Source organism: Numenius arquata, chromosome 1, assembly GCF_964106895.1.
Source record: "Numenius arquata chromosome 1, bNumArq3.hap1.1, whole genome shotgun sequence".
Classification (NCBI taxonomy): Eukaryota; Metazoa; Chordata; class Aves; order Charadriiformes; family Scolopacidae; genus Numenius; species Numenius arquata.
In genome coordinates, this window is record NC_133576.1 from 39,439,598 (window position 1) to 39,463,900 (window position 24,303).

Consider the following 24,303-nt stretch of genomic DNA (forward strand, 5'->3'; position numbering starts at 1 on the left):
TTAAGTCTCCAAAATGAAAAAAAAAGTTAACAGGCAGAGAGAGAGGTTCAGCAGAAAGGAAGGAAGAGTATTTAAAGATTTTTCAATTAGAATTCAAAATCAGCTCACTGAAGACTAAATTTGGCTGTTTCGTTGTGTACAAAAGAGGTATTAACTAACTGCTTTAGCGAAAGTGGTCCTCAGATGTAGAGATAAGGTAAAATCTAAAATACTGATGAAAACTTACATAGTTGTACATATCCACAGGTGAGTTTATGTTTTAAAAAAGCCCAAACACCAGAAAACAAACCCACAAATTTATTCTTGGTAAGAGGTGGGCAAAAATCCATCAGCTTCAATAAATTTGTGCTTTTATTTAAGTAGCATTATTATCTGGCCTAGCACTTGATACTGTAAAAACTAATAGCACTGGCCTTTAGTGAAGTTGTTTAGCCTTATGTATATATAAACAACACTGAAAACCCACTTATGCTTTTTTTTTTTAAACAGTAGGAAGAGACTCTAGAAAAATGGGTTCCTTTGAAAATAACATTGTAAATGGTCCCATAGCACAGAATATTAATATTACTGTATTAAATTTTCAGATTATTGCGATATGTTTCTACATTTTAGTTGACACTGGGGAATGGGAAGAAATATATTTCTATTGCATATCTATCAGTATTGTCTTCCTGCAATTATTATCATCAACATAAAGCACTACATCATGAGATCTATAAAGCTTACTTTATAATCAAAACCTGTGTTAGCTGGTTACTGTAAGTTTAAGTCATGCATGTGTCATTATAAAATTAATTTCTTAGATTGAATAATTTTCCACACGAAGTTGTCAAATTCCAACATAATATTAAGAACAAGCTGTCCATAAGTTTTAAGTCTGTCATAAGAAATCTTAAGTTAAATGTTTAGTATTTAAGAAGATGTTAGTTATTCATGGGCAATACATAAGCAATTATTATCCTACTAGAGCTTGATGATTTTTGAATCCAATCTTTTGACCTTTATTCTTGTTTATTTTCTTGCTTTAGGAGTTTCTCAAAAATCTACAGCATTCATTACAAGCTGTGTTAATTTACATAATGAAAAACGTATATACAAGGGCTTTTTACTTACTTGCTGCTGTGAAGGAGCAGATTCAGAAGGCAAACTGTGAGATGATCGGCTGCGAGGAGGTGGTTGTGGGGGTTCCAGACCTTGTGGGGCACTTGTCTGAGATGGATGCGATGCCACAGGTGTCAGAGGCTCCTGCATCCTTAGCACAGGCGGTGGCTGAGTGGTGGGCTGAGCAGGTCCAGCAGCCTGAGGCTTTAGTGGTTCAGGAAGCAACGGTGAGCCTGCAAGTATATTTGCAGTGTTTTTCATTGTAAAGAATTGTAATAGAAATATTAAGAAAGCCATGAATGAGAACACGTGACTGTGGAAGCACCAGAACTGCAGAAGAAGGAGCTGTAAGAACAGCAGGTGTTCATAGCAACTAGATTTAAAGTCATCAAAAGCTCAGCATATCTCCATTAAAAATTATTGCCACAGATACAAAATAGAGAACCAGAAACCATGTCATTCTTTAATGTACTTCAGTTGTATTTAAAAGGATTTTGGAAGTCACTATTATAAAATGCGTATTTTGATATTAACATAAATAAAAAAAAACCCTTATACTTAAGTTTAGGAAGTAGCTTTGAGAGTTAAACATAAACACCATTCCAAATATGATATCATTCCAAATTATGATTACAGAGCAACCAGCGCAGAGAACGGTCCAGTGATCAACACACATAGTAGGACACACCAATGTGCTCAGACCAAAACACAGCAGTCTGATCAAAGTTTCTTTTGATAGCATGAAATCTGTGGGTCTAGATCTCATCTGACTGCTGCCTATTATCTGATAAGGGTTTACAATACTTGTGGATGGTTAAAAGAAACTCCCAAATGTTATGACATTCAAGAACCTTAATTTCTAGTGAAAAACGAAGGCATCTGTTGAAAGGAAAGCATTCAAACCACAGACATTACCTCTTGACTGAATAGTGACATTTATGTTCAACTTCTAAAGTAAACTTACCCCTTGGTGGTTCAGCTGGTTTGGTCTGAGTTTCAGGTGCTGGTCTTCCTCCAGAGGGACGGGCATGGCTTTGTGGTGCACTAATAACTCCAGCTCGAGGTGGAACAGTCTGACATAATAATTGGTAAAAAGAAAGTATTTTAGTTCTACTTTGGATCTGTAGTCATTTACTGCGAAATGATTCGGGATAATTAGGACTGTGAAAAATAAATTCTTTGGTAACAGTGCTGAACTAATTTTTTAGGCACATATGAAAACAAAGAACATATTCTCAAAACATTATGAGAGTTCAATTCAAAGCAAAGGATTTTTACAGCAGTCTTCAACTTTATATAAATATTTACCTGTGCAACAATGTTAAAACCACTTATTTTCTTAGTATTAACAAGTTAATTTTACCTAAGTCTGTGAGTTGTAAGCAACAAAACCAACAACAGCAACTACTTTATTTAGAGATCTCCTAAGGACACATTGATAACCCACCCTTCAGTGCAGATTGTAGATACCATCTAACTTTTGGGCTATAATTATAGCCTGCCATTTGCAAACAACAGCTACAGTCACTTTTATATAGTGGAAGTCCAAGATATGCATAAAAGACCATGGTTAGTTCTTTTCTCTGAAACTTCTATTTGCTAATTGTTAGGCAGTTATTCCTCTTCCTCAGCAAACAGGATTAATAAAATATACATTCTGTCTCATCTGAAGGCTGGTATCTTCCCAAACTTGTTGGAATAGAAGTTCGTATGCTGGGAAGAGAATTGCTCTCATAAAACAAAATTTAAAAGTGTACATCAGTATTTAATGAGAAATAGAACACTATTCGAGATTACAACTGAAGCTGAGTAAATTACAAACACCACACTTGAAAGCCGAATATAAAGCATTAGAATAAAAATGCTAGATTTCAGGGGAAAAAAAAAAATCCAGCAAAACAAAAAAGATCATGAGGCAAGATAGTTTTTAAGATTTGTTTCCACTCTAATTTTGTGTACTTGCTATATTCTGACAAAATCTTAGTAACAGTGGATGTTCTAGAAACGGTTTTCAGAGCAAACCCTGTTACACAACTCTCTACACAAACATGATTTAAAAACAAGGAAAGAAACTTCACCACTACAAAACAAGTATCATCCTTGATTTTCTTTTACTGTATGTATGTACTCTACTTCGAAGACTTTGTATAACATCTGATTCATTATGCTTGGCTAAATCCCTTTAGCAACTTTCTAAATGCGTTAAACCACCTAACCTCTGAAATATCTATCTTCCCCAAAATGCCAAGATGCATTTTGTCATTTCTTTGAATATTCTGAAAGTGGGAAAAAGGATGATTGGATTAAATGCCAAAATGTATTAAAAAAAAAAAAAATAATTAAAAGGAACAGAAAAGAAACAGAAAGGAATTCTAAAATAATCCTTCAGAACCACTCAGTGGGGAGCAGTGGCTGCCGTGGCTACTGTCCCTGGTCCTGAAATCCTTGAAATGCTGCCCAAAAAACAACCCGAGAACAAAGAAAGCAGCAACGTGAGTTAGGAAATCCAAACAAGGGTTAAGCTAAGGCTTGAAAAGCCAAGAAGATCTTAGGAGATGTTTTTTTCAGACCTTCTACTGCCTTTGTTTGTTTAGTTTGTTGTAGTTTTGCTCTATTTGGATTTTTTTGTTTTAAAGAAAATCTCAATATCTGCAAAAGAAGAGATGCAGTCAGCTTTGTCTTGTTAAATTATGAAATTATGCTGGCAATTGCAGTACCATGGTCCTTTCTGGAAACGGGTAAGCAGCTCTAACTGTAGTCCAGCCTGGGTGCTAAGAAACATAGCACAAGAGAACAGTACTACTTTTTTTTTCCTATCTTGTTCATATCTACAAAAATTTTTGCACTTGTGCCAGTTCCAAGATACTGGTGGAGTCTCTTCTGTACACCAGATTTTTTTTTTATTGAATTATTTTGATTTAGAAATGGAAAATCCTGTGCTGGCTTCAGTTTACCAAAAAAAAAAAAAAAAGTGGAGGGAAAAAAAAAAAAGTGAGGCACATGGTGATAAATGAATACATTCTTTCCTGTGTTTACCAGGTTTTCTTTACCCAAATTTTAGAAGAGGGCATTTTATGTTTCTAGGAAAATAACAAAAAAGGATCAAGGACTGTTCACTGTGACAATCAATCTATTTGAGAAAAATGGATCAGCAAAAAGTTATTTCGGTGTTGGCTTTCAACAGTAGTTTTCAGTAGTTTCAATACTGTACAAGAGTACAAAAGAAATAGCAATAGCAGTAAGGTACAACTCAAACTCTACAAGAACTCCAATATCTCTGCACAGCTGGCGATGCTTTTTTTTTTTCTTGCTCATTTAAAAGGTGGAAAAGGACTCTACAACCTTTTATAAAGCAAATTTCTATGGATTTAACTTAAACTCTTGTGGTTAACTGCCTCTTTATTGTAATGGTTTCTTCACACATTCTCTCTCTGTCATTTGCAACAACTGGTCTATCACTTTATCTGAAAGAAAGATACAGCATTAAAGAGGTGCCAGATTTGTAGATATTTCAGAAACCTCATCAGTATCTATCCCACTGACATTGATGCAAGCAGAATGCTTTTCAGCCTTACTCAAGACTTGTATCTGTGTTCTCCATCCTGTCAGTGTCATTGTGAACATTACCCCAATGAGAAATGCCTTAGACAAAGAAAACAAAGTTCCCTAAAGACCAAGAAACTGGTAAGAAAGAGACAACTTTTGCTACTTTTTAGTCTATGAGATGTCCAGGTACAAAGAGGTATGATCTAAGTTAAAGAGCCTGGAAATGCCACAGCAGAGGGAACAAAGTAAGCACAAATACTGTGGCTGATGTAGATATAGAAAGACAAGTCCTTCATGCTGCTGCAAAAATTCTCTCAGAAATATGCTGCACAGTCTAAAGAATTATCAATTAACAAACAATACCATTTCTTAGTCATTCTTTAAGAAGACCTATAGCTATTAAAACACTTTCTCCTTCCCTAATGCAAGGCTCCTATTTGCTGCTATTAAGAGAAATAAGGCAGATGTCTCCCATCTCTTGATTTCTTGCTTGTAGTGAAGCATTCAAGTGCCCATAAATCCTTCATTCAGTTCCTTCAGCTCAGTTCCACAAATAAAGAACAAAATGCAGAACTAAGGTTTGTTGAATGTTTCATTGAAATAGTTGAATGTTTCACTTTTACATGAAGACCTTATCAAAATTATTTTTCAAAACAAGGTACAAAATTCTATTACACACCAAGTAATCAGCAATATAATACACCAACTGCTTATATATCAACAATATAATACATTAACTGCCTGCAAGCAATTCACTGCTATCAGGATATACATTTCAGCACAGAAGATAACACATCTCATCATACCAAATCACCAACGTAGTCAACAGGAACATATAATACAAAGAGTAAGATTGCAGTTATTTGAAAGTGGATGTAAATATGGTATTATTTGGGAGCCTGTAAAGTGACTGCATAGAGTGCAAAACTATTAATAAAGTCATGTCCAGTATATATATTCTGAAATATTTTTAGTCGACAAGAATTGCTGTGGGAACTAACTCATATAAGCTGTAAAATGATTAGTAAGTTTTGAAGTTTTCTTACATCTGTTACAAATTACAGAAACCCACTGGCAGTGTAATAAACTGTAGAAACTTAGGAGGAAAATTATTTTAAGACAGAACACCTACCGGTCTGGTTGTACCATATCCAGCAGTTCCTGTGCTTGAAATTCCAGTTGAAGGTGGAGGCTGATTACGAACTGGAACAGATATTAGAGATCGCTGACTTAGAACATCTTTCAAAATCAATTTATTTCTGTATTATAATTAGTACAAAGCATGTATCTGTATTACCTAAGTTATCTTTTCTTTGTGTTCCAGGGCTTTTTTGTGCTTTGAAGCATGAAAAAAAAATTAGATTATCTTTGTTAGATAAGCTACAAATGGGTATTATACGGTAATGGTACATTATCACTAATGGAAATGGGAGCAAAAAGACATTAGTGATTTATTTTAAAGTTGTTACGTATTAAAGTCTAACCATCAACTAAGCTGTTACTCTAGTACACTCTTATCCCACAGCACACATGAAGTAATTTGACCCTTCTAATTACAAATTAAGTCAAATGACCTCCTATTGGTTACAAGCTAAAGACGCCCACTTGTACAGGTACCCTGTGTTCTCAATCGTGCTAGACGTAGTTGTTTTCTGTTGTAGCATATTCTGCAGATATTCTAACAGCAGTCTTTAAAACAAAGAGAACTTATGTAACATACTGATTCAAAAAATCATGTGATCAGAAGAGCACATCTGTAATTATACACGATTCAGCAACCTGCAGAGTCTATGCCAAAGTTCCTGAACCTACTCTCTTTGTTTATGGATAAATATATTACAGCACCAACCTCAACATTTACACGCTGATGCTAATGACAACCTTGTATGCAACATTCAAGTTGTGAAGTGCAAGATACGAAAAAAATTACCTTTACCTCAGAAAAGTGCACAATTTCTAACAGGCAAAGAAGTTTATGATTCTGGCTTGTGTTTCTGTTGCCTATGTCCCAGGAAGGTAAAATCACCATGTCAGTTACAGAAACTGGAAGGAATACTCTGTGGTACATAAGATACTTAGTTTATCAAGTTGACTTCCAGTTGTCAGACAACCCTGCTCGCTTAGAAACAGTTAGAATGGGTTTCTGGGTACAGTTCTCAGTAATGCAACTCGTACCCCTGAAGATGATGGCACCAGTTTACCCTACTTAGAGCAGGGGGTTGGACTAGATAACCACGAGAGGTCCCTTCCAACCTGAACTATTCTATGCATATAGTGATTTTGCCAATTTAGAAAAATGAACCAGCAGTATAGCCAAAATTAATTGTAGTATACAGGAGGGCATCTTGATTGTGACTATATTAGGACTTTCACTGCGATACCTGTATTTGCTACAAAGGGTCACATTCCTGAGGGAATAAGAAGAAACCCAAACCCATGACTCCACTAGCATGGCTAAAACAGGACCCATTCAGTGCTATATATACATACTCCAACTGGAATAATGCAAGAGAGATGCTTCTCATAAATGTATGTCACATGCATTTAGGCACCAAAACGAAAATACATACACTGTATTTTGTACATACAGCTCTTTAGGAAGTGATAAAAAATATTAAATTACAGGCTAAATTATTTAAATAGAAGTTTCTCTCCCCAAAATATATGAACAGATGTTCTATATGGAAAAACTAGGCTTTCTGGATTCCCGATTTGGTTACAGGAATAGTATTTACTCTAGCAATCAGTCAGTTACAGCTTCATCTGAGAGTCAAAGTATTCTTGGTTAGTGCAGTCTAAGTTTTCACTTTGTTTTTCATAAATTAAGACTGCCTTCTATAACAATTTACACCATCAATGTAAAGCAGCGAGCAACTTGCCTGTCTGAAAACTACATTAAATAAAAGAAAAAAGATTCTTCACAATAAATACCTTCATGAAACCACCTTTAGTATCACAAGGGCAATAATATTACTCGGGTATTAAATTAGAAATCCATTTCTAGAATACAAAAATTGTTATGTTACCTTCTACTTCTCTCCTAGCTACCCCAGGACTGGGAGGAGCTCCAAGACCTTTTCAGAGAAAGAAGAGAAGCTGTACATTGCATAAGAAAAGCAGTAGATTGAGAAAGTAAAACCAGAAAGAACACTGCCAGAAGACAGCTTTACATAATTTAAAAATGGTCTAGCTAGACTTTAGTTATTTGTAGGAGATAACTGTTTGCAGCAGCACGGGGAAATCAGACTGATATGAGTTAGAGATGAGCAAGTATGATCATGTTTAGAAACGTGTGATTATTTCAATTTTACATTACAGTTGGAAGAGAATTTCATTTCTTCAGTATTCACTCTCCACAAACTTTTTAAAATTCAGAATGATATTAAAAGTCAGTCTTGAAATTCTCCTCAAGCAGAGCGCATGTCTATACCCAAACACTTGAAAATGTACATCAGTTATACCCTGCAACATTAAGTCTGCTTCCTGTAATTCAGGAGAATACTATTGTAGTAAGTTTCTGCCCAGACTACATATGAATAAGCAAGTTTATGAAATAATTAAGTTTCCCATTTATTTTCTAATATATTGTATCCTACAGAATCATATCATTAAATTATCTCCAAGCAGCACTCTGTACTTGGGAAAGCTGTACCAGCTGGTGCACAGTAAATGTTACAGTTCATATTGAAAGACAGAAGATTTTCAATCATGCATAACCATGCTGAATTATTTTATTTCTGTAAGATGATCAAGCATATACTGGGTCCATAAAATTGTATGGTAAAAACATGGCAGGACATAGATAACACTAGAGACGGTATGCAAGGAGAAATCCTTAAGGCATGCGCATAGGAATAAGTAACAGCAATATCTGGCAACTCTGGAGCGGCTCAAGTATAGAGGAAGGAAAGGGAGCCAGTGTTCAAGAAGCCTACCTTAAAAGCAACTTTTGCCTTAGCGATGACACAGCCTCATGCTTTCTCATCATGTGCCAATGTGTGGTATCTGCTCAGGAGCTCTCTATGATCTGGAAAGAGTGCTGTGAATTTTGTCAGATATGGGTGGAGGTGTCACTCAGAGTAGGAAGAGTGAAGGTTGCAGATGAGGCTGGTATGTGAATATATCCAGAGATGTCAAATCTCTGGTTTTGCTGAACATCTGGTTCAAAGATGTTAAATACTGGCATATGTTGCATATTCTGGGTGAGTTCCAGACTCTGCCAATTAGCCTTAGATTTCCATCGCCAAAGTTTCTGACAGTGAACTTCCCTGTGAGAGAAGCAGCACTGAGGAGGGATGGACAGTGTTTGTAAGGAAGGGGCACAGGAAGAAAGCACTGCCTGAGAACAGGCTTTCAGGTACTAGCTCTGCCCTTCTCCCATGCAACCCAGAGGAATCCTGGGGGACAAAAGAAAGTGGTAACCCATAGGCTATGAGAAGCCTACCTGCTAACTGGAGGAAAATAAAGGGAGGTGGAGAGCAGCCCAGCAGAGTACAGGACACTCCTCTGAACCCTCTGTGGTTACAGAGACATAAAGCTAACTGTTCATTTCAGAGTATTAATGGAAATAAGACACAATAAAACCTCTCTAAGAGCAGGGAACTAGCCTGTTCATTTCACAGATGTTCTGCACTTTCTCTTCCCATAGCTCAACTCAGCCTGTGCTTTGAATAGGTATTTTCAGGATGCTCTTGTTAAGCAAATCTTGTTTTATGCAAGATGATTAATAAAGTCAACTCCATTAGGAGTAGGAAGGCAGAGAACCTCTTTGACCACTGCACATAGACATGTTCCTATGTTGGTGCACCACACAGAGGAAGACTTCTGTACAGGATTTAAAAAGGTTTTGCAAATTAAAAAATTTTCATTATATGGGAAAGGGCATAAAGGTCAAATCCCCCAAATTTCACTTACTAACAATACTCTTCAACAGCAATAAAGCAAAATTACAGTGCTGTGATAATGCTATCACAATTGGTGTTATAAGGAGATTTTAATCTTAAAGACAGTGAAAAATGTACATTTGAACCCGAAACATTTTTTGGGTATCATTTTAAACTGTTACTATATAGTCTGTATATAGCTTGAAATCTGTTTCAAACAGTATTTTGCAAGTAAAGATATCACATACTTGTTTTAAATAATATTTTAAGGAAAGGAGTTGGATTTATACAGAAACAACCTGTAACTTATGCCCTGACATCTTTTAGACGGAACTACATGTTTTGCAAAGATTACATTTACACATTAGCTTAATGGAAAATAAAGCAACCCCAAATTCTTATAAAGTAAAATGTGCATATATGTGCACACGTGCATGTCTCTGCGTGTGTGTGTATATGAAATCTAGGCCATTCAGCTATTTGAACATACTTTTTTTTGAACATATTGAACATATTTACTGTTTCAGCATTAAGGCTTCTTGTTTCCTCCATTACTGAACATTCCTTCCTCAGTAAGAAAAGAAGAAAGGTGCTCCTCTTCATATTAAAAAAAAAAATCCACAAAACCCAAACCAACCAACAACAAAAAGCTTTTTCAAAACTACTGCCATAACCTAATGCACCCAAACAACCTGAACTCTGCCCTGCAAAAGCTACAAAGATGTTGAATGGTTCTTGCAAGGCTAAGTTTGATGTGTGACAATAAATACCAGCATACACTAGTGAGTACTTGCTGCTTGGGTGCATGTATTTAAGCTTTTTTCATAGCTTAACATACTTGCATTTCTTTTAATGTCAACTTTATTACTGTACTTTCTAAGTTTACTATATTTATTTGGAGGATAATCACAGTGAAAGTGTAATGCATTTTACCCAAATTATTGCATATACTGAAAATATTGTGCATTCTCTCAATCTTAACACCATTTTAACAGTTTAAAACAATGATAAAAGAAAACTATAAGCCTTTCCTGCATCGATCAGGAAAAGCCTGACTAATATTATTAAAGGGAAAAAGCCCCCAAACAAACAGTAATTTTTAAATTCAAGTAATTGACAATTAGCAGCCTTTATAATTTTGAATGTTGTGTAAGAATTTACTCTGTAATGTATTTAAAAAAATCTTTGGTAAACAAAGTGCAATATTTTAATTTTTAACTATAAAAAAACTGAGAGCTTATAAAATCATCTTAGAAATCTTTTGCATTAGCAAGCGAAAACAAGGAAACTTTGCAACCTCCTGTTTCCTTGAATTCTGAGTTACTTCTGAGATAAATTATGATCAAACTCTAAAACAAACTTAAGATGCCAAAATCCTGCTTCTATCTTCGAAGCATACTGAGCCATTAGAAGAAATGTTATGGGCACTGAAGGAGTGAAGCACCCAGAAAAAAAGGCTAAAACGCATGGGGGGAAAAGAAGAAAGTAACATTTAAAATGCACAACATTTTAAAGATATGATCAAGTGTCACTTTGCACGTGCTACAGAAGTCTAAAACCACAGTTTAATACACTTTTACAGTACACAGAGATGTTCTCACAGTGCTTTAGGAGCCTTCGTTCTGGATAAGAGAAACAGATGCCATTTCCCCAGGCATAGTAACACACTCTGACATTTATACTGCTTCCAGTCCTGTGCTAGCTTGCTCAGAGCTGAGCTCAGGTACCGCTGAAGAGCAAAGCACTATGCCTTATAAATGTATGCCATGACTGGAAAATGACGAAGAGAGAAAAAGTGGCGAGATGAGCTCTAGGTCAGAATAATATATGAAAAAAATATATTACAATCTCTTTTAATAGATTGCATAAAACTTGCTTTTTATGCAAGCTACAATTCTTTATGGAAAGCCATGGTGGGAAAGAGGGTAAAAGAAGAAAGCTGGTCTTTGCACAATTGAGACAAACTAGGCAAACAGGATTGTGTCAGTACACATAAAACTATATAGGACTGAAGCAGTACAATGAATTAAATCTCATATCTTGTGCATTATGTATAAACTGGCTATTTTCTAAAATGTCTGCATTTTAACTAAACCGAAATATTGTGCCGTTGGTATAACCTCCTCCCCTCAACAGTATCTAAAAGCCACGCACATCTCTGCCCAACATCAGAATCAGTTAGCTAATATCTATGTACTACGTAAAATAGTCTACTTATTTTCTGAGATTGCTCAAAACTTTTGAATTACTTTCTCAAAAAACACTACCAACTGAGTGGCAGTGTATGGAGAGCCATTAAGAAACTATTTCACAGGCACTAACTACCCTCACTCTATCCTACGTATTAATGAGCTGATTTAAGTCCAAGCAGGACAGCTCACCTATGAAGTGTGCAACAAAGAAGGACAAAGATTAGTTTCAAGAGGAAGCACTTTTGAGAACACGTGAGTCATTATTACATGCAAAAGCAGATCAAGCTGGAAAAAAACAAAACTAGCCTGAAGGCTTGATAAGGCCATCAGCATTATCAAAAGGGAAGGAATTAGGGGGGAATTCTTTCAGGATTTTGTTATTTTGTAAAGACCTGTAGCTCTCCAGTGCCTTCAAAGTAACTGAATAAATTTTTTTGCTAAGTTTGTGTTTCTGAGTTACGTGCTGGTTCCAAGAACTATGGAGGATGTTTCATCTCTCTAGGAAGGACTTAAGACCACGTTTCAGACTTGGAAACAGAAAATAAACTACCTGTATGTTAGTGTTCATCTTAGAGACAAATATAGCTTAGTGATTTTGAGCTCTCTGTTAATCATCCGGGGGAAACTGGGCCAGACCAGCAGTAGTTTCAACTTGAGCATTTAATTAATGGATAATCACTGCAAGTAGCTACAATCACAATCCATTTTACAACGCTCTTTGTCGTGGACTGTGAGGAAGAAAAGGTAGCCTTTTCACAACTAAAGACAAGTTTCTGCTTTCACAGAAAAATTAGTGGGGTATATTTGACCGGGACAAAGTAAGAAAAACCTGGAACAATTTTACTCTGTCTGACTATAATGTACCAACTTCTGGAGACATATTTTTTCACTAAAAAGGCAAACATAATTCAGAAGAGGATACAAGCCCTGAGAAAGGAATTACATTGATCTTTAAGAATTACAGATTTTTATACCTTTGGACATCAACATATTAAGTACTGTCACAACAGACCACCATAGTAGTTTTGCTACGTAGTCATATTGAAAACAATTAAAATCATTACCTCCAAATTCTTTTCTAGCAGGTGCAGGACTCCTACCGCCTTACAGTATTTAAGAAATGAATGCAGCAATAATGAAAAATATCAGTACAGTAAGAGGGAAGAAAAAGAATGAGACAGTTAAAAATGACAAGGGTCAGTTTGTTAGTAACTATGTTGCCCATATGCTTCTGAACATCCAGTTTCTTAGTGCTCAATTGTTTACATTTTCAGATGATCCAGATGAACTCTACATTAAAAACTCAGACATGATAAAATGCATACATACTGATGCCAAAATTAAAGGAATATAAATCAATGAATGCACAAGATTATTTATCTTCTATTTAAAAAATGAAGATGCTATAAAAATGAAAATGTGGAGTAAACGTTGCTGTAGGAACCCCACATTTTTAAACTGTGAAAATAAGTTTATAAAAATTTTAAAACTTATTCACTAAGCAAGCCAAAAATATTTAAATGGTACTGAAAAATGCTGTTATTTCCCATGCTGGTATTGCTATTAAATTTATCAACTAAACATTTTAGTGAAAAACTGGTATGTTCCATCGAGCCCCAAACCAACAATATTATAGGTAGTTTGGGCATGGAACTTCAAAGCTCATCTCACAGACTTGAAACAAAATATTCCTGACCTCCTGATATACATCACTGCATTACCTGATGGTGGAGGTGGCCTCTGCGGTGGAGCAGGGCGTGCAGGAGGAGCAACAGGACGAGGTGGCGGAGGACGCTTAGGCTCCAAGCTCTGAGAAGACTCTTTCTGCTGGGTACCAAGCTGAACTTCAGCTGGAGAACAGGACAGAAAACAATGCAAAAATTAATCACTTGTACATTCTAATCACAGTAGAGCTTTTCTAATAGCAAGTTATTTTCACAGAGAGGACAGTCAGTCCCCAGCCCTGGAAACAATGACACAAAAGGTTTTGAGAGAGAGGAAACAAGACGAATAAACCAATGGTGAAAACAAGCAGATTTTCTAAACCAAGATTTTTGTCTTATGTGCTTTAATCAGTATATGCTTTTCATGGAATCCTAAACGTTCTTAAAAATTGCAGAGTTCCAAATGTTGATTTTGATGCTAATCTATGAACTAAGTGCTCTAGAAAAATGTTGCAAGGGGAATTCCAGAGGCATTTTAGCAGTCTTTGTAAAATTACTCCAAATTACATTGGAATAAACTGTTCTGGAAGCTATTACAAACACTGTAATTCTAGATGTCCACTTTATCACTGAAACAAAGTTGTGTTTAAACAGAAGCTTTCATATTATGCACCCAATTTATAAACTGGCTGATTAAATTTACATATTACAGCTGATAGGGACATTAATTGAAATGGGCTGTATTTGAAGACTATGACTAAAGCGAACTCAGATTATACTGACACATTGCAACACAATCACAGAATGATATGGGGTTGGAAGGGACCTCTGGAGATCATCTTGTCCAGCTCCCCTGCCAATGTAGGTCCACCTAGAGCAGGTTGCAGAGGAACATGTCCAGGCAGGTTTTGAATGTCTCCAGAGACGGAGCCTCCACCACCTCTCTGGGCAGCCTAATTCCAGTGCTCTGCTACCCTCAAAGTAAGGAAGTTCCTCCTCATGTTTAGATGGAGCTTCTTATGTTCAAGTTTGTGCCCATTTCCTCTTGACCTGTCACTGGGCACCACTGAAAAAAGACTGGCCCCATCCTCTTGACACCCACCCTTTAAGTATTTATAGGCATTCTTGAAGAAAGGTTTCAAACTAATCAGCTTAGCTTATTAATCACATAACTTTTTGAGCTGCCTCTTTCATTAAGAAATGCTAAAAAACTAGAGCAAGTTAAGTAGTTTGCAGCAGCATAGATCAGTGGACAGTGTACTAAATAAGACTCAGGAAACAAAGCACTTCCACTGCCCATTAGGGAAACCAAGACACAAAGAATGAAGTGATTTGCCCAAGGCCACATATGCGTAAAGTGCTAGATAATGACAAGAATAGCCTTTTATATTAATCTGAAAGCTCTATTAAAAATAATTTATAAAGTAGTATTCTACCACTGGGCCGTACAGCTGCCAAATTGTATAGTAGTAATAGAGGGAGTTGAACAAAGTAATACACACTGTGTGTGGAAATGGGTGGTCCAGGAGTTTTTGTAGGTGCTCGGCTTGGTCTCACTGGGATCGTAGGTCCATCTGACAGCGTAGGGGATTGACAGGGACTGGAACGCGGTGAAGAGCTTGGGGAGGTTCCAAGACCAGAGCTTGAAGTTGGCTGTAGATGCTGAGGAAGGATTTCTTCTACTTCAGCACTGTAGTCATCGATGTCTCCTATATAACAAACCCCACCCCAAAAAAAGAAAAAACATATAAAATAAAGGGAACAATAGCTGCTTATTTTAAAAAGTGGGGAAATTATAAACTGATTCTGGGCATGGGATTTTCTGCAAAAAGCCCTCAAGTTCCAAGGAATTAGCTAAACAACAAAAGTATGATCCTTGAATCATAAAATTATACATGAAGAATGCATATGTATTCAAACCAGTTGAAAATACTCCAAAAAAATAATTGCTTTGCACTCGGAAGTTGTGTATATCCTGCTTATACGGTGTCTCCACGAACAGTAAAATTTACCTGAATGAAGTGACCCTGAGATGGTAGGTCACAGATTAAAGTGAGAAGAATAAAGGGAATGTCAGCAAATCAGTAAAACCTAGAGATACAGTACAAACTGACACTGCCCAACAAGTTGTAAAGATACTGTTGGAAATAAATAATTTCTAATAATAATAATAGAATAATAATAGAAATAAATAAATTTCTAATTTATCTGTTTCAGATGGGCATAAACTTGTTAAGTTAAAGTATTGATATATGCATTAAATTAACCACGTAATTTAGGACTCTAAGCATTTCAAAATGAGGAATACTTTATTTCAACAAACCTTCCATATCATAGTCTGCAGTAACCTCAGCATCTTCACAAAGCAAAGTGGAGCTTGTCGATGAAGGCAGCCCAATATTAATCTTCTCTAGATTCATTTCATCTTCCAAACTTCTGATCCAATCTGGATTTTTCAAGCTTATGTTTATGATCCTTCCTAGTAGCTGAATTGCCAAAAAGGTATGCACAAAACAGAAATTGTTAAGAGCAGGAACATTAAAATTCAGCATTCCAGATTTAAAAAGAAAAAAAACAATAAATCACAAATTAGGTTATCAGAATTTCTGGGACTAAACAGTGACACGTCACAAAAATAATTATTCTTTTCACTTCATTTTGGTAATTAAGTACATTTATGTAGTTTAAACTGTTAATTACAACTATTTAATATTTTTCTAAAGAAAAACTAATTACTTTTCTCAAGCTTTTCCTTTTCAGTTAATAGAAAGTTTTCTGGTTTCTTCATTACAACAGAAACACTGCTCTTTGTAAAGAAAAACAGACTTAATAAATGACTGAAGTAATTTTTTAGAGACTGATAGAACAGCAGGCCTGACAAACTGCAAACTGACACATGACACTGAGCCCCTATTCTGCACGGACTGTCAGTGAAACTCTCAGCAGATGCAAGGATCCATCTGCAAACATCACATTACAGAATCTAAGTCTTAACAGGAACATAGATCAGTCAAAATTTGAACATGAAAATTTTTACAAAGACTAAATACTGGCCCTACAGAAGTCAACGAGAGCTGAATTTTTGACATTTTTTTGTGATTTCAGTACAGAAGTGCTGAATTTTAAATAATTGCAGGCTATAAATATGACAAATTGGTTCATACTACAAACTCAAGGTAAAAGCTCTGCTTTTTAAACCATTAAAAAAACAGTTAAAAATCCCTGATTTGATGAAGATGCCCCTCAATATGGGATCTTCCTGTCTCTAACAGTCTTCCTCATAAAAACAAATTGTTTAGTACTTCTCTCAGCTGGTTTTTGAAACTCAACATAATGCTATGTGGCTATCAAAATCAAAAAGAAAAAAAAAAGATGCAACAGTCTAGTTATGTAACATGAAAAACCTTTAAGAATTAAAAAAAAAGAAACAAACAAAAAACCTAACCCACCCAAGTATTCTTTAAAAATTTGGGATTTTCTTTTGCAATACGAAAATTCAGTAATTTTTACATTACCTCAGTACCATTCAAGTTCATAACATTCAAAGCAGAGCTTCCTTCCAAAAACGTTACCCACATCTTGTCTTCCACAAACCTGCAACGTCCATTGGAAACAATTAAAATACTTTATCCTACCAACTAACTTTTGAAGCCTCTTATCTTAAAGGCTTTTCAGTGTTTCACTTGATGGAAAAGAATTATTTTAAGTTCATTAATATATACACAGTTGGCTAATAAGCTTTAACTGAATGTATCCTTGCAATCAAAAAAATAAATAAAGCAAAAGAGAACCCGGTAAATATCACGCAGCAAAAGCACTGTCCTCTTAAAAACTACGTGACTACAGTTACACACATTCAATACCAATTGTGTGGCTACAGGTTATATATTTGTATTAGGTGTTCCACATTACATCACACTATGGACTTGGGATTATGCTCCTAGTCTTCTAAAAAAACCCAAAAAAATCCAAACAAACAAAAATCCAAAACACACACCCACCCCCCCCCCAACGAAAGAAACCAAACAAAATACCACAACACTTATAGTTCAATTAACAGCTTAGTGAAAATGCAACATTCACAGGGATCCTTTCAGTTTCAGTTCATTTAAAGCTACTAACCTAATTTTAGAATACAAAATTTGTATAAAATTACAAATTACATAATTAACAAATTTTAAATCTGACTGATTTCTGACAAAGTCAGTATGATACTTAATCTCAAAAATAAAGAGTATCTTGAAAAATTAAGTCTGAAAACTGAGACATACAGGCGTGCAAAAGTAATTTTCAACTGTAAAGATATTAAAGTTGAAATCTAAATTTTAAAAATTAAGCAGGTCATAACTGAAATGCCTGCTAAGAAAGTAACTTTATTTGGGAAATAGGTGGGAACAATGAAGAGGAACATAAATTAAAAATAAAAAGTCTTTATAACCTTATAAGTATAACTTCTCCATAGCTTGCAAATTTTTGAAGAAGATCATCAATCAAGTTATCATCAAAATAGTTTTCTTCTGCTGAAGAACTTCTGATGGAGACCATTACAGTACCATCAGGTGGTCCTTGCATTGCGATCACCTCCTTATAGACTTTTTGCCTCTCTTCTGCTTCGATTTCGAATATGTCAATGTCAATCAACGCAACCACAGGCCTTGGAAAAAAATGCACGAGAAAAACATATAAGCAGAGTATCTGAGCAACAAAATATATAAACATGAATATTAAATCTTCCACGATTAGGAAGTAATGTATAAAATAAAAGTGAAACCTATGATCGGATGTCTTCAGCTCTGCTCTTCCGTAGTGCAACAAAGTACCAGGATTCCATGTATAAGGGACATTACTGTCATCATGAAAACTAGCGTTCAGAAGATCCAGGTCTTCAGCTACATTCAATATTAAGGAAAAGAAAAGGGGAAAAACCACAGTGATTGCAAGAATGTGCTTTAAAAAACAAGCTATATGTAAAAAGAGAAAAACTAACCCAAAACGTAGTGTTTTAAAGAAAAAAAACCCAGAAGTTCCTTTTAAACTACTGTAATATCAGTAACTGGTATCTGATTCTTGATCCTTCTTGTTCAGCGTCACTGTATTTATTGCAAATGCTATTATAAGCTTTTTGTCTCATAGAAAGTCAAGGATAGAAGCTCAGAATCACTGGCACTGTGAATGTCACTAAATGGATTCTATAAGCCAGATAAAATAATGTTTTAAACAATTTAAAGCAGCACTCAAACCTGATCGGTCAAAAGGCCATTTCCTTCTTCTCCAAAGAACACGATCTGTCCATGCCGGTGTGCGACATTTTTCACTGGTGTCATAGTCATCAGAAAACAGATCATATTTGTAGGTAGGAGCAAAATTTATTTTCCCTTCCAAAAATCCCCTAAAAATCTGTAAGAAACAAAGCAGTTATGTGTCACGCCAAAAGACAGAACAGATGGGAAACAGCTTGAAACTAATCAGAATTCTCTTTTCTAACAGTGAAAACCTGCATACACATCTCAAAAAAGAAAAAAAAAAAAAGTCATTTGATAATATGAATCCTTCTCCAAATTTTATCTGCTGAAAACATTATGCATTTGCCCCTAAGTCTAAGTAGTGACCTAGACAGATCATCGTTAAACAGACATATGTCAACATGTATATCTTTAGACCCAGGCTCATGAGCAACCTACCATTCCTCCAATGTCATTCAGAACTTGAGGTCATCCAGAACACGGATGCTGTCCACAGCACTTGAATTAGTTGGCTAGTTGCTCATGTGTCAGCAAAAGTTGGGAAATAAAGTTTATATTTTATGTACCTATCTGAACATGCAAAGTATTCCCCCAAACTGACACAAAATGCCCCAGAAATAAATAGGAGTTAAGGAAAAACAAAAAAAGAAAAAAAAAAAAAGAAAAAAAAAAAAAGAGTCCTTAAGAAATTCAATATGAACTGAAAGTAATATCACTATTTCTTCTCAAGCAAATAGGAAAACAGAATAAAAAGAGATATTATCTGAAATTATCTACCAAGAGTATGCATGGTATTTAGAGATACGGAGCCAATTGAAAGGAATCGAAAATCCATTGGGTACTTTGCAACATAAACAGATACAGCCAGTTGACACAAGACCCTAAAAGGCCAGGAGATTTGCTCGCTCCTTAAGTGTTTAAACTAGACAAAAGCTAAAACCCTTTAGTTAACCAGATCCAGTCTTGAGTTTAATCTGGTATGGGCAGTCTTACTTCACAACAGACATCTGTAAAATATAAATCTAACTTAGATCTTATAGTCAAGTCTGCATCAAATGACAGGTTAGCCTGCTTTTCTTGTTGGAAATATAAATTGAAATCCAGTCAATATAAAAAAATCAATGTCAGAAGGTCAATATCAGAATGTCAGAAGATCTGCAACTCTGAGACAATTAATTTCTTTGCCTTCGATAATTATTTCTTAACCTACTTTTACAAGGAAAGTTGCTAAGTAAATGCCTTTCCTGAACAGCAGATACACCGGTTAACAGCCACATGCAACAACCATGGAACTACCCTCGGCTAGCCAGCTGATAACCCCTACTGTCCAGCCAGCTGCTTCCAAATACTGGAATATTACCCTGACAGTGCAATATTATCCCTTCTTCTCCCCAGTCAGGAAACTATTTTGAGTCTTTTTCACATTCTGATAGTTTCCAGCTTTATTACTGCTGTTAAGTGTCCCCAAGACCTCTACACCTCTCTTGTTGTGGTCATATTAAGGGACAATCCTGCTGTCTGCCTATCTGAACATACATCTCTTTTTTTCTATGAACTGGGCTATAAAAAAAAAATAAATTAAAATTATTAAGTGTTTTTCCTCCTGTTCCACAAATGGAAGAGTACTCTAATTCAGAAAAAAACACTGCTGTACTGGCAAGCAGACAAAACTAAAACCAGAGGGTTGTCTCTCATTTTATCATTTACCGCATTCCCACATAAAGCTGGAAAGAAAGAATACACATTTTCACACAAAATTTGATTAATTACAAATATTCCTTTAATTGCTACATGCTGCTTCCCAAGAAACCCTAAAAATCTAAAATCTGAAGCTTTCTTCAGACTTTGTTATTCCATGCTCTTTTTCTTTCTAAGTAAAAAGGCTACCATTTCGACTATTCCTTTTTCCAACAGACTGACAGTAACAGCATTAGACCTATTACTGCAGCAATTTAAAGTGACCAGTAACATTACCAAAAGAACTTCTATAAATATTTTTAGATAAATGCACCTGATAAAAAGAAAAATATTATAATTAGTAAGCTCCAATGCTATTCTGTGAGTAAACTCCAAACAAACCTCACTCCTACTGCTAGTCACTGTATTTGTATCGCTGTCTCTTCAGGTCAGCTACTTGAATAAGTCACTAAATGTCATTATGTCCCATCCTTCCATACCACTACATGGACAAAAGTGATAAGTAAAACATGCTGAGGATATAGATTTACACAAGCACCACAGAAAATTGCTAAAGCCAAAAGGAAAAATAAAGTATTCTTAAGTGTGATAACATTTTTAGATACCTGTCCAGAATTTTTCTGATTGATAAGTTGGTCTCCTGCTATAAGGGCATCCCAGTTCTGTTGTCGTATTAGGTCCTTAACCTCCTCATTTGGAATATCTATTCGATAATTAAAGTCACCACACCAAAAGATATAGTCATGGGAAAAGAGCATCCTTCCCTGTAAAACAGAAGCATTCAATGAAGTTAAAACCAACGAAGTGAAAAATTTACTACTTGTAGATGCAGAAGTTCAGTTTTTAACTGTAAAATATGCATAATTTCTAGATAATGACAACAACTGAAGTATATGTATTTAGTGCTCAGATGGTTAGAACAACATCGCCAACTGTATGGTATTCACACATATAGAATATGAAAGAAGTAACATTTCTTATGTAGTTTGCATTTCAAAAGAAACATGAATCATCTGAATTGAATTCTAAAATTCTTCATCTTTCTACTCCTGTTTTAGAAATCTGCTCTAAGATGATGACTGCTACCTGTGTCACAAAGAGCTTACAAAGGAGAACAGAACACTACCCTGGGATGTTGTGGCACAAAGTGCAAATTGAGGGCTTTATTACTCAGATTTAATTGAAGACTTTTCAGTTACATAGAATTTTCATGGCTAGTGAGAAACAGAAGGGCTCTGTTAGTTTAAGTAAAGCCTATGGCTTTAGGTGGAAACTTATACTTTCATCTTTGTTTTGATTTTTCCATTGCCCTTAAGTAAATCAAAGCAGATACGCTGGAAGATCAAAACAGCAACATTTAGGAAACTGTTTCTGGGGACCATAAGAATACAGTACTTTCAAGAAAAACTGAAACATGACTGTGGGGAAAAAATTAGAAACCAAAAACCCCTGTAAAATGAGGTGTCAGACGCTTGCAGAGTGCCATAGAAACTAACAAATGATAGTTTGACTACAAAATTTAAGACACTTTTAAGTCTCAAAGAAACATTTTATTGCACTGATAAAACTATCAAGTATTTACTTGGTGTTCGATAATCCTTTATGAGAATATGGTACTGAACTTTACAATCCAACTTGACAAAAAAGACTAAACAAGAGGTTAAAATGAACTAGTAAAAATCATTCTTGTGTACTGAAAATAGTGCTGTTTCCCATGGATTTTTTTCTCATAATTTATTAATTCTGGTGCCTACAAAAGTTCTATTGCATGTCAGGAATCTGTAAGGTCTCTTTTGTATGCTAAATCCTTGATGCCTAATGCAAGTGAATTCATGCTTCACCATCTCTACTAGTCATTGCACTAGAAAGGTCTATTCTATCTGCAGTCATCTATTTTAATAAAAATTGTGGTAACTTAATTCTCTCCGAGACCTCTAACCCAAGGAAATTTGATTTCCACAGGAATCTGAGGACGGGAAGAAAAATAAATAGAGCTTTTGGATGACACTGCTGGAGCTCAAAGGGCTTAACTTCTCATTTATTATGGAATTTGAACACTGTTGCTTACCATTGGAAAACTGAGCTTGCGAGCTATTTCTACGAAGTCTTCATTTCTCTCTTTAACTTGTGATTGCCCTGCAGCAAAATGACTGCAGACAAAGCAAAGACTGGATGTATGGAACAACATCCGAATTGCTACTGCACCTTTATTACCAGTGGCTCCTCCCATGCCAGTCTTTACAGTATCAACAGCAACATCCCTAAAAGAGTTAAACAACTATTAAAACTTCAAATACAATGGCACAGAAGTTAACAGCTTTAACTATGTCCGAGTATGACGTTATGTTGGTAAGAGAACATTTTCACATTGTTCTTTCAGCAGTAAGGCCACAGGGCTATTTTAAAAAAATGCCAACAGCTACTGAGCAGGTAACAATATAACACTTCGGCCTTTCAAGCTTTCTTGGCAACTGATAAGGCATTTAAAACCTAAGATAAAAGAATTCAAGCAACTAGTTCCCCAGAAGATGGAACTGCTCTTTTAGAGCCCCATATGCTTCCTAGCACACTTGCCTGTTAGCTTGTGATACAAAGCAAACCAAAGGTGACCCAACTTGGGCACAGCTGTGTGTTCACTGACCTGATAAAAGGAGCATGCTGGGGCCTGATGAACACAAAAAGGCAGACGCCCACCAACTGCTCAGAAGCCAGCAGCACATACTTGTAATCTCTTGATATAGTCTTCTGCAGTTCAGCAGCCCAGAGCTTCTGATTGGTTGTGCTAGTAGCAAGATTAAAAAATGCCAGTTTTAAAATAAGTCAAATGAAGCAGGTATCTAAACTGTTGATCTACTTGAATAAATCTTGTACGATAACCTTAACTAAACCTTGGGGTAGTAAGCCAAAGCCAAGTTGTGAATGGTGCTCAAATGCCACCTAGCAGAGACACAGGCTATGGACTGTCATGACATTATCATTACAAATCCAGTCTCATAAAATGCTGCCTCACTTTTCTCAACACCACAGACAACATTAGGACCCAGGGCTATTTTTCCTATATTTCTGAGGCTAGATTAGAGGAGCAAAACCTAAGAATTTTTCTAAGGAGTTACTTCCTAGCCCTAGAGCTCAGTCAATACTGGACAACACAGAGATCTCCGTGATCTTAGATCAGGAAGAAACCTCCTTGGAGACCTAAAGGACTATGGGTTTCAGAGCTAGCATTGGATAGAAATGAAAAACATCAGACCTGGAAACAGCAATAACTACACATTACGTGAAATTAGGGGATGACAAACTGCCACTTTGTCCTCAAAACAAAAGCCTGTGCAAAACCACCAGAGAATGTGCAAAACAGGGAGACAAAACAATGGACAAAGCAAATACAATCCTAGGACGACACATAAAGATTTCATCACTGGTATTACCCACCATTGCTAAAAATATATTTTCATAACACGCTCCATTAGGGGTGAAAGATCTGAACTCCACGATAATATATACATGTAATACATGGAATGATGGCTAAAACTGACAGTATAGAAGGAAACCTTGCTTTATACAGATGAAAATCTGATGCAACACACTATATAAAGGCATACGAACAATACATGCTTTTGGAAGGAATTTCACAGGACTCTCTTCCCAGCAGTAGGAAGACAGAGACTGCAGGACACTATGACTGTTGGAGGTAAATTCCTTCAAAGTGTTAAATGAAGGAAAAAGTTGAGGGGTTGCGGAAGGTGCAATCCAAAATATGGTCAAGTACTGACTGTTTGGATCTTTGAGATTACATTATACATGATCTAAGCGATCACAGCTTTGCTGAGGAAAGCTGAGTTAAGTCTTTAATCCTGGCACAGAAACTGGCAGAGAGAACTGGAATACAGTCAAAAATCAATCCAGACTAATCCCAACCATAACAAAACAGGAAAAAAAAAATATTTAAATAGCATCTTACTCAAAAAAATGTGAT

At 35.8% G+C, this 24,303-nt stretch overlaps 1 protein-coding gene across 1 annotated transcript in view; it reads right to left on the bottom strand.

The window, feature by feature from the left end:
• SYNJ1 (synaptojanin 1) overlaps positions 1-24,303 on the bottom strand; it is a 63,565-nt gene that overhangs the window by 6,408 nt on the left and 32,854 nt on the right. Inside the window, exons 15-30 of the mRNA XM_074159395.1 lie at positions 22,969-23,109; positions 22,396-22,588; positions 20,933-21,091; positions 18,627-18,783; positions 18,158-18,275; positions 17,825-18,040; positions 16,902-16,980; positions 15,710-15,872; positions 14,889-15,095; positions 13,444-13,566; positions 12,787-12,825; positions 7,674-7,721; positions 5,945-5,983; positions 5,780-5,850; positions 2,066-2,174; positions 1,114-1,334 (exon numbers count right to left, since the gene is read on the bottom strand). Of these exons, the coding sequence (XP_074015496.1) occupies positions 1,114-1,334; positions 2,066-2,174; positions 5,780-5,850; positions 5,945-5,983; positions 7,674-7,721; positions 12,787-12,825; positions 13,444-13,566; positions 14,889-15,095; positions 15,710-15,872; positions 16,902-16,980; positions 17,825-18,040; positions 18,158-18,275; positions 18,627-18,783; positions 20,933-21,091; positions 22,396-22,588; positions 22,969-23,109 (2,083 nt within the window). The remainder of the gene's footprint in view (positions 1-1,113; positions 1,335-2,065; positions 2,175-5,779; positions 5,851-5,944; positions 5,984-7,673; positions 7,722-12,786; positions 12,826-13,443; positions 13,567-14,888; positions 15,096-15,709; positions 15,873-16,901; positions 16,981-17,824; positions 18,041-18,157; positions 18,276-18,626; positions 18,784-20,932; positions 21,092-22,395; positions 22,589-22,968; positions 23,110-24,303) is intronic.